The sequence below is a fragment of the Hippichthys cyanospilos genome, chromosome 7 (genome assembly GCF_059441005.1).
Source record: "Hippichthys cyanospilos isolate Australia breed blue-spotted pipefish chromosome 7, RoL_Hcya_1.0, whole genome shotgun sequence".
Lineage (NCBI taxonomy): Eukaryota > Metazoa > Chordata > Actinopteri > Syngnathiformes > Syngnathidae > Hippichthys > Hippichthys cyanospilos.
The window spans coordinates 14,535,375-14,546,600 of NC_142375.1; the positions used below are offsets into that span (position 1 = coordinate 14,535,375).

General features: G+C 38.5%; 1 protein-coding gene across 1 annotated transcript; it reads right to left on the reverse strand.

Annotated features, from left to right (window-relative positions):
* Window positions 1-609: 609 nt before the first annotated feature.
* Window positions 610-10,978, reverse strand: nol11 (nucleolar protein 11). Its single transcript, XM_088420404.1, has 18 exons — window positions 10,823-10,978; window positions 10,305-10,418; window positions 10,137-10,193; window positions 9,915-10,063; window positions 8,112-8,169; window positions 7,811-7,952; window positions 7,037-7,243; window positions 6,485-6,561; window positions 5,729-5,852; window positions 5,239-5,330; window positions 4,998-5,063; window positions 4,475-4,659; window positions 2,981-3,106; window positions 2,667-2,888; window positions 2,442-2,520; window positions 1,353-1,445; window positions 964-1,071; window positions 610-783 (listed from the first exon to the last, which is right to left on the reverse strand). The coding sequence occupies exons 1-18, from the start codon at window positions 10,967-10,969 to the stop codon at window positions 670-672; spliced, it is 2,160 nt and encodes a 719-aa protein (XP_088276530.1). The 5' UTR covers window positions 10,970-10,978; the 3' UTR covers window positions 610-669.
* Window positions 10,979-11,226: the final 248 nt, after the last annotated feature.

Below are 11,226 nucleotides of genomic sequence, written 5' to 3' on the forward strand. Positions count from 1 at the left end.
TCAGCCACAATATACTGACCGGAAAATCAGAATGCATTTTATAAGTGACTAAAAACACTGACGATGTGCAAACAGGTTCTTGCCAAAAGCCTTTTGTTTTTGTGCAGTGGTTTCACCAATAGGTGGTGCTATTGCATTGTGCTATTTCTGCTTTTTCCTGGGCGACAGAGACCAAAGATGAGGTTGGCTGCTGTTTGAATTAAACAAAAAAAGTCAGCAATTCTTTTTGCGAAATTATGGACATTGTTGGATTAAAAAAATAAGAAGACAGACCAGGGAACTAAAATGGTATATATTTTTTCATGGAGGCCTGTTTTTTTCTTCCCCCCAACTCATCGTATGCCTCACTTGATTGCAAGCCTTTACAATGGGGCATATACAAAACCATATGTGCAGACAAAAAATCCAACCAGACTGCTCACATAATCAAAGCCACTAAACACAAGTGGTTCACAAGATTTCAACATCATAATACATGAAAACGTAAATCAAACACATTAGCAACATTCTCAACAAATGCATGTAAGCTTAATATCTATTGCGATATGATGGCTCGTTTTTAGATATACCACATCAAATTCCATTCAGATGAAACTCTGGAAGGAGACATGATGCTTGCCGTTTTATTTATTTAAAAAAAAAAAAAACAACAACAGAAGTACACAGCACCTAAAAAAGCTCAATAACCTCAATAGAGTACTGTCTCACATCTTGTTTTATCTTCATGCGCTGGAGCTCTTGGAGACCTCCTTCAAGTTTTCCCAGTTCAGAAAATAGTTTCACCTGAAGAAACAAGGTCACAGGGTTAAAAATCAATCTCATCAACAACAAAAAATTCTGCATTTGAATTTTAAAAATACAAATACGAATATGAAGTTAAAATGCGTATTTGATATGTAGATAGATGTACAGCAAAATTGTAATTCTCCCACTGACGGGAACAAACAGAACATTCAAGACTACCTGAGACTTGATATAGCTGTGGAGATCAAGCAACAGGCCTTTGGCTTCTGGAGTCATGACTAGAACTGTGAAATGAGCATCCAACAACAAGCTAACCCAATCCATGATCTATAGAAGGAAAACCCCCACACAATTGAGCATTAGTTTTCATTTTTGACATAATTATCAACCAACATTTGTTTCTAGCTATTGCAGCACAAAAACATTCTTGGCACTCTCAGATACTACCTGTGTAATAAACTCGACATATGAGCAGCCATAAATAAAACAAGTCAAAGAATGCTAACATGTTTTTATCATAGTATTTTGCCAGTGTATGCTCATTCTGATTTAACATTTAATTTTACAGTATCATGATAATTATTCTCATTGTAATTATTGTTACAAACCTGCGTCAAACTGGGTGATCGATAGCCGTGACTCTGAGGAAACGTGTCCTGGTTATATTTTAGGTAGAGGAAGTGCAGATACTGGAGGAAAAGCTTGATGGGATGAGAAAGAGTCATCATAATACCAGAAAAATATGCTTGGGCAGCAATGCTTAATGCCAATAAAAACATAACAATATACCGTAATTTCTCAAGTATATCACAATCATCTTGCAAATAGTACGTTCAACCCCAAAACTGTACTTTCAAATTGGTCCTTAGTTCCGGAGGAATTGGTCAAAACTACAAGATTATTATGCATAAAGTAAATTTGTAACATTAAATATCGTTGGAATGAAAGCACAACTTTAAACAACCAATCGGAGTGGCTCTGAACTATAAAAAGCAGTTTCGGTTGAAATGGTCTCAAGTAATGCACTAAAAGTAATGGCAGACCACAAAAAGACAGTATAAGAAGAAATGGAAAAAGTCGTACCGGTAATCATGGTAACTAAGGTGTGACGTACCACTGGTTTCGCATGTTGCTTCCGCCACAACACCACAGCACTAATAGTCGCGAATAACAGGCCAGGCAAGTAAGCCATTTTGAGTTTAAAAAGAGAAGATTACACCCGTTTCGCTCTGTCAACACAAATTTCAAGGCGGTCCTAATGCGCAATGAAAAACCCACATCATTCACAAACTCAAAAGCGTTGCACGAATGTGCAATTTGGTCATTCAGCGTGCCCCAGGAAATGACTGCTGGAACATGCACTAGGAACTCCTAATGGGGCCTGAGTGTACCTGGTGCGTCAGGTAGGGAAGATGGAAACAATTCAAGCACACAATGCCACGTGATTTATGATATAGGTTGCGTTCAGAAATTCACGAGAGGAGCGTGAGCTTCCCCGGTGGTGTAGGAGTGCCTTTCCAAATGCACCTTAGGGGAACAAGGATTTTGGGTGTCAGTCCCAGCTCTTATTTGAACATAGACAAATCGCACCTGAGTATAGGTCACAAGACCTACTGAACAATGAAAAGAGCGTAACTTACAGTCTGAAAAATACAATCCAAAATTCTAGGAATGTTGAGTGTAACCAAGGAACTTACAACAACATGCTGGGATGAAAGATCTTTCAAATGCGGGAGGAGGAGGTCATCGCTGTACGCTGTCTGCAGGACTTCATTTCTTCAGAATTCCAGTCAAGGTTCAAGATCACATTTATGACGTGTATATTTTTCAACATTATACACCAATTTACAGTATTTCACTTTTATTGCAGTTACCATTTGAATAGTTGCATGTGTGTGCGTATGTGCGCCAGTAAAGGATACAGTAAAACGGCTTTCTTTAAGCCAACTGGACAGATTTGTTCTGGTAGCGTTTTCTTCTCCTTCTCATTTTTCATTGAGACATCAGAGTGATCCTCCAAACAGGAAGTGGAGTTAAAACCATTCTGCAAGCCAACCAGACCGTGTTCCTTGGAGGTCAAAGTTTCCATGAAGTAGAGGCTGTCAGGCTCCAGGTTTACTTTCTCTGCATCGCTGTCTGAGATACTGCGGCGGAATTTTGAAAATGCACGTTACATGCTATACTGAAAGTGAAACACTTTTGGAAATCATGAACGCGACAAATCTTAGAATTCTACCTAATGAAGGCCTTCAGGCAGGTGCAGGTAACCGCTTCTGGGATGTCGGGAAAAAACTGTAAGCAGAGCTGACACAGGAAGTAATCCTTCTTTTCCAGGGCCAGCTGCACAAGGTCAGGACACATGCTGTAAAGTGAATTACAATAAGTCCCTTTTTCTGACATGATTATGAGGTTCATGGCTGAAGTCTTAAAACAGAAAGGAGCAATGGAGAATATGTACAAATTTCATTAATGTCATAGATGATGTTGTATTGTTTTACCCAGCCCTTAAAATAAAGACATGGCCTTTCTGTGGGGCCTTGTGAAAGTAACCAAAGACAACCTCGTATCAGAAATGTTCTCATGAGTTTTCACTCAGTTTGAAAATATAATAAATTTTAAAAAATCATGTTAATTTTAGACTTTTTGCAGAATAACGGTTCAGTGACACCCTCGCAGTTATGCTATATAATAAATAGCTCCCCCTTTTCAGTGATATCACTAAACAAATAGTAAAATGACGTAGTCAGGAGAGCCCTATTTATTCGGCAGGATCTGGATCCAGTAAATATGAGATGAGAGCTGTTTTTTGTTTGTTTGTTTTTTAAGCCATTTGGGCCAGAAAAGCAATGAAATACAGTGGAAAATGTGCTGACTATTAATCTACTCCAGGGGTGGGCAACTCCACCTCTCGAGGGCCGGGGTCCTGCATGTTTTCCAGTTTTCTCTCCCTAACACACCTGATTTAAACCATTAGCTCATCAACAAGATTTGCTGCAGCTTGAGAATAATCCTAATCATTTGATTCAGGTGTGTTTGAGAGAGAAAACAGGAAAACATGCAGGACACCGGCCCCCGAGGCCTGGAGTTGCCCACCCCTGATCTACTCAATATCGTAAAATAGCCAAATGTTGTGAGAAGGCCAGTGCTTCAAAATAAACTATACCATAACAAGTGATGTATGACACCAACAGCCTTAGTACGCTTTTAGACATCTTGATCATTTTTGGCTCCCGGAGAAAGTCAGAAACTCCGGAGTGCAAACAACACTGTTTTTTCCCCCCAATTAATTAGTTCCATAGCATAGGGCAGAGATTGTTGCTGTTGCTTCCATCTCTGGGGTTTCATGCGATTGGGTGGTTGATACAACGCGCCAGAGGCCGGGTCCCGGCAGACCAAAGTCCTGTGAGGTCGTGAGGTGGGATCCACTTTGAAGTTTACAGCACCTGGTATTCCCAGGCGGTCTCACATCCAAGTACTAACTACGCCCAATCCTGCTTAGGTTCAGAAATTGGAGTGTTCTCAGGTTAATATGGCTAAAAGCTCACTTTTTTACCTGTCGAAATTACTTTTTGGCCGACATTTTCTCCTCCATGTACTGTACTTGTGTGATGTCATGCAGTCAACCAACACAACCTTGGCAGTCGACCGTGGTTGACGCATCGAGCACCCCTGGGGTAAAGGATGAATCCAAAGTCCTTCCAAAAGAAAACCACCAACAAAACTGACTAACCTGTGGCAGAGAGACTGAGTGTGAACTAGCTGGGCCAGCGTGGTGGGCGGATAGAACGCACTATCAGCCAAGCAGCGGGATACAAGCGATGATGCCAACTGTCCCATTGACAGATTGAGGTCCTGGACATCTGCTCGGGAAAAGAGGCCTTCCACTTCTTTCTGCACTTTCTCTACCGGTGCAGTCTGTGTTCCAAAATGAATGAATAAATAAAATAAGCGAGGACTTATTATTTCAACTTAGAACTGTACCATGCGCGGCATCACACGATAACAGTAGTGCCACATACAATAACCCACAAGCTCGTCTTGAATTTCTTACATTACAACAGGCATGGAATCAAAGTGTTGTAGATCTACTGAGAGGAAGTTAATAAAACTACGTTTCACTATAAGCTTTATCAACAATTCAACTCCCCCATCCCCCAAAAAAAGGTAGTTAAAAACGTGACCAAAAAACAATTACCGTAACAAGTGTAAAGTAATCTCTCAAATCCAAAGCAAAAGTGAGCTTAAAGTATTACCTTGATGAGGTCCAAAACTTGCTCAATTGTTAAACTTGGGGTCGATTGACTCTTCCGTGTACTTCTCTAAAAAGACAACAGACTAATAAAGGATCTGCTCTGCATATTGAAGCCACAATTATAGTACAGGTGGCATCCAGTTCATAGTCAGTCAGCCAATCTGTGCTATTTATCATGATTTGGGATTGATAGAAACTGTCAATTGGTATTATCCTTAGAAAAACGTTCATAATTTACATACCAACTTCCTGGTGTCAATTTTTCTTGAAGGCTGAGTTTTCTCTTCATGCAAGATGTTGTTCCAAGAAGGCACTGACACCAGAAGTCTGGATTCTGTCAAATTTAAATGAAAACAAATTACCAATCGGTTAGGGTTTTGATGCATTATCAGAGACTACACGTCTTAAATGTAAAAACCAAGAATGAGAAATCCTTTTAGACATTTCCATGAATATAGAGCAGTTGCAGATAATCACAATAATTTCTTCCTTGTCAATAGTTAAACATACCAGTGCCCCTTGAAAAGGCGCTGTAAAAAAAAAAAAAAATACAATATAGAAAAGCTATGACAATGTTTTTTTGTTTTTCTTTTATTGCCACTAGAATTTTAGTCAGAGTAAACAAGATTATCGGTGGTAATATTTCATGAACAAAAGGTGTATAGAAGCACTCAAACATCAAGGGGGGTGTTGTTATTTATCTTGAGCATTTTATTCAATGTTTTAGCTCACCTTCTGTCCTTGACTGCCTCACTTTGCCCAACGCGGCCGCAAGTGAAGATTTGGTGCACCCATATGGAATAACAGACAAGGTTTTGCCATGTGGAATGAATAACTTGTTGGAATAACACCACATCTGAAAAATGAAAAACAAAGGTAACTTAATAACAATACTGAATCTGTGTGAATTATAGGCTTGTAAACTGCTACAATGTTGTGAGGAGGAAGTGGTATTCCGGTCACAGTGGAGAGCAGGTGTGATGCTCTACCAAAGTCATACAGTCCTTCATCAGCACTCAGCAGCTGGAAGGACAGGGAACATTGGTCTACAGTCCAAATTATGACCAAACAAGGTTGTTGGTTGAACTTTCACTTGCTCATCGACACCTCGGCCATGCTGCCTCCTTCGCTTAACTTGCAAAGCCAAAGTCCCCACAACATTTTTTAAAGAATTAAAATCAATGCAATACTTTACTTAAGACAATTGCAGCAGTGAAAAGCTAATATTTTGTCTATAATTAATTTGATAACTTTTCTATGATTGAGGGCTCACCTGTTTTCCGTAATTGATCGTTACCTGACATCCCAGCAACTGTGATGTTATTTTCAGTTGACAATAAGTGGCAAAACATACTTTTAAAGGTATTTAGTGTACATGGAAAATAATAACGTTACCATACTACAGACAAAAAGGGTTACATAAGTAAAAGTATGCAATCAAACAATCAGATTTGTAGATTAAAAAAAAAAGCATGCGTGATGGTGTACCTGTCCGAAGATTTTGCCCGCAATTTCTTTCCCTGCCTGAAGTGTCTGGAAATTGATATTCCAGATGCAGAGGAAGTCTGAAAAAGCAAAGAAAATAATGAAGGCCAAACAAAACCTTTACTCACGTGTTCCTGAGTAAGTTCATATGAAAAAAATAATGCTGTCCACCTTTCAATATAGAATGAACCCTTGAATTCTTGTGGCTGGGCACTTCAGATTCACAAATTTACAGATTTTTTTTTTAATATATTTTTTTTAATATGTGGAAAATGATTATTGATGGTTTAATCAATGTCCCCCCCAACAATATTTGCATATTGTTTAAAAAAAAAAGCAACTATGCATTTATAACAAGAGTCAATTATACCTGTACAACGAACAAAGCTGTAAGTACAACAATAAGGATTCAACATGGAAGAAAAGAAGGTGCAATAATTTAAGTAAAACAAGTATTACATTTGCTAACTTACTGCAGCAGTGAAACTTTTAACCAGTCAGATGTTTAGACAAAATGCAAAAATGACAAAGACAGAGAAAGATAATTTCATGTACCTTTACCAGTTCCGGCTGCGGGGTGTGGAACGCCAACAACAGCAACGTGGGCTTCATCTAAAAGGACGGCAGAAGCGGCATTCAACTGATCTTCGTCAACAGAAAGAGCCAGTAACATGTTCCGAGGCAGTGAAAGGGTTTGAGACCCCTCATCGGCCCCCGTCTTCCAAACATTGATCACACTCTGGTACATATGTCCATTAGGATCTGCAAGACAGAGAAATGACAGGGCTCAGAGGAATTTCATCTACTGCGTCGCTCATATTTGGGCAATGTTTGCATGAAAAAAAAAACAAACAATGTAATTCCCCTAATATAGGATGCACAACCACGTTTAGGGCCAAATTCTGATATTTTCTATGTTCCTGTGTATAAGATGCACCAAGTTTGGCAACAATGTAAAAACTATAGCAAAATAGAATAAATCTTATCTTCCTAATCCATAAATGATATATATGTTGCGGATTAAGTGTGTTTCAGGTTTCCCACACTGTGAACGGTCAGTAAACGCAGCGCCAGTGTAACAGCGAATGCGCTCAGTCTTTTTTCCTTTTCCTCGCAACCCAATTCTAATCTTTAAGTTACCGTTGATAAGGACACACCCATACTTTCGGCCTTAAAAAATTGTGTCTTATATTTGGAGAATTACGGTTATTTAGCAGTCTCTACAATAATGTTTGTTGCATCACATACAGTACTCTTTAGTCATTATCATCATAATATCAACATTCATGTGACAAGAAAGTTATATTTTAACAAGAAATGAATGCTTACAGAGGTAAAGGAGATGGATGTATTCATTTCTGTAGGATGCAGAGAAACTGAGAGGCATGAGGTTGGAATCTTCTCGCTCCAATCGGTATCTCCGGAGTACATTAGGCTGCACTTTGTGCAGGTAGAAATAATTGTCCCCCTTCTAAGAAATTAGAAAAGAAGTAAAGAATACTGGAAACAATACCACCTCCCCCTCCTTCCCATCAAAGTAGCTCTTTGTGGAATATGTGTAGAGAATGTATTTTAGGTTTATTTTGGTCTGATTTATCATGGTAATGACACCATAAATTAAATCTGGTACCTTTTCAGTTGTGAAGATGACATACTGCTGGGTTTCTATCACTAAGCTGGTACTCCAACTGAAATCAACAAAAACAACAACAAAATCAGCAAGCCAGAAATACAATGGAAGCAAAAACAGATTTAAATATACCTTATGTTTAAAATATTTTAAGTGTGGATCAGGTCTAATCTATCTGGTCAAACTCCGTTGTATAGAATGTAAGTCTGCTCGGGGGAAGTGAACAGAATGAGAACTTTGCAAAATGGCATGTATTTCAGAGGAAACTGGAAATTTATTTTAACAACACATTTTTTTTTTGTCAGAAAACTACTGTTTGGTTTTGACGAACAACACCAGGAAGGTTTTAATTCCACAATCTTTAATATTGCAGTTTCAGGTTGCAGTTTTGTGCAACTAGATTACACCATTCAAAAGAACCTGTAATATCCTTCTATATAAGGAAGAACAATGCAGTGCAATTTATCAATATGGACCGAAAGTGGACAAAATTCAATTAATAAATGTGCCATTTAATAATTAAATAAGTGTCAATAATCAATAAAATGTTTCAGTAATTAAATAGAAAATTTAATATACTTATATTTATTGATTGAATTTTGGCATGTTCAGTCCGCCATTCACCACAAGAATCCAGCTATACAATGCTCATTTTACCTCTGAAACCTGTTGGGTCCCGGGGAGTTCCAATACTGAAAAACTATGGGTCCCAACAGAAATGTTTTGAGTCCCAAAAATTATCCAAAAATTATGCAACAAATATGACAAAGCATTTTCACCATGTCTGTTTTGTTCCTCTTCTCGAGCTTCTGAAGCATTTCATTCTTGCTTCTTTAATTTCTGGGTCAATGTTACCTGATTGCGTATTGTTTGAGTTGTCACTGATAATAATAAAAAATAAAAAACGTTGGGTTAACTTTGTTTTGGATCTAAAGATATAACTTTTTTACTTCATTTACCTACCTCATTTCTCCCTGCTTTATCCCTGCTGCGAACGAATACCTATCTGATATTGATCTTGGAGTTACACTAAGTCAATTCAAAATAATATATTTAACACGTTGTTGTCAGATGAACTTAATGACTTGTTGCAGTGATTCTAGTTTCCTCCTTGCGCACTCACGGAAGTGATAGCAGCTACACATAAATAAATTACCATACTTATTAGCCATGTGCACATTGTTTATGTGGAGTGAATACAGTAGCAATGAGTTACTATACTAAGTGGGATGTCATGGACGCTCTGAAGTGAATTTATTTTATTGGTAAAATTTTTACCCGAGCACTGTGATCACTACTGTAGCATGTGGCCTGGTGAAATCTGTCTGGTGACACAACTGGTTGTAAAGGAAGCCAGAAAATGCTTCAAAAATAAAACCTGGGACAAGAAGTAATGTATGAAACGAATGGCATTGGGACAATTTTTGAAATTACTACCAGAAGCATGGTCATGACAACTATCTAGTAGTCATCTACTTGATCATTACCTCACGGCGACCAGCATTTACTGTATGTAAATCAATATATGTTTTTTTTTTTTTTCTCGATTGACGTTCTAGTAGAGTAGGTGGACGATGATTATTATTTTGATGTCAAATAATGATGCGTCCGAGGGTCACACGTTGATTTGAAAGTATGCGTCCCCGTCAAATATTATGTGTCTCGGATGCAGGCAAACGAGAGCACTGGTTAGATACAAAACAGTATATATTGGTACTTAAATATCGCTCTGACATCATCTTTGCAATGGTTATTGTAGATTGTTTGATGTAAAATGCAAAAATGCCTTGGTAAAAATGTTACCTAATTGTCTCGTCTGGATCCAGGACTTCATCCACAGTCTGCTGAGGATCTGCCAGAAGAAAATCAAGAAGTTTCACAGCTCCTCTTTGAAACAAGACCACAGGATCTCCCCCAGCCACACAGTGGACCCTCCATATATCTGATGACACCTGAGCAAAACACAAGACTTAACAACTCAGTGGCATTTATGAGGAATGCAGTAGAGGATACAAACATACTTACTGTAGCTTTAAATGTCTTATCCAAGAGAACATCTTCTTCCTTCCAAATTCTGATCACCTAAAATACATGCATATTAATTTTGATGGACCCCGCTACTACATTATGTCACTAATGACTATACAGAGAGGTTGAATGTGTTAATGTTAGAACAGCAATAAATTTGTTTACCTTATTGTCTGTTACTGCCACATATTCTTTAGTGTGTGTGTTGTAGACAGCTGGGCAGGTCAGACAGCTGCCTTGTTTTGCAGTCCAGCTTCCCAGTGGCTTCTGGTCTGAAACCTTACACACACGAGGAAAAAAACAAATGTTAGGTGCGACAAGTAGACAATCGCAAAACAATGAAGACATAAACAAACACCGACGCTTAATGCTGTCAACAAAGCTTTACACTGGAAATGGCAAAAGGTGGGAAGCTATTGTACGCGCGTTCCTAACCTCTTTTGTAATCTCTTTTGGGATCATTTCGAAGTGTTGCGCCGAAGTGGCAAATTTTGCAGCTAGACTGCAGTCATTAGATTGTGATTGAAGGTTAAACAACACTGCTCATCTGGTTGGTGCATTTCGTTTAAATTGCCTGCATGACAACATTACTGAAAAGCATCTAGGGTGGAAGTCTCACTTTCCAGCTAGCTAGCTAGCTAGCTACGAACTGCTAGATGCTGGACGAGCACGATAGATGTTACCTTGTACAGGGTGACAGATCTGAAGGCGTCAGTGACGATTACATGGTCGCTATCCCTCTCCGCTTCGACGCCCTGAATATTAGAATTTGTCAAATTCTGAGATGGAACGAGTCCACACAACGTGTATCCCTCATACAGGGTGGCCATGCTGATCCAAGAGAGACGTGACTGTGGTCGATCTCGCGAGACTTTAGGAAAACGTGAAACGGGATTATGTACACGGTACATACTACGGTATTACTTATCTGCATACTGTGCTATAAAACTTGATTTCAAGACGTTTTTGATTGAAATATTCCAATCGAATACAACTTGCCACAGCATTCTAACTACTTTCAAATACAAACGCTACACAAAACCTTAACATTACAAATATATATATATATATATATATATATATATAT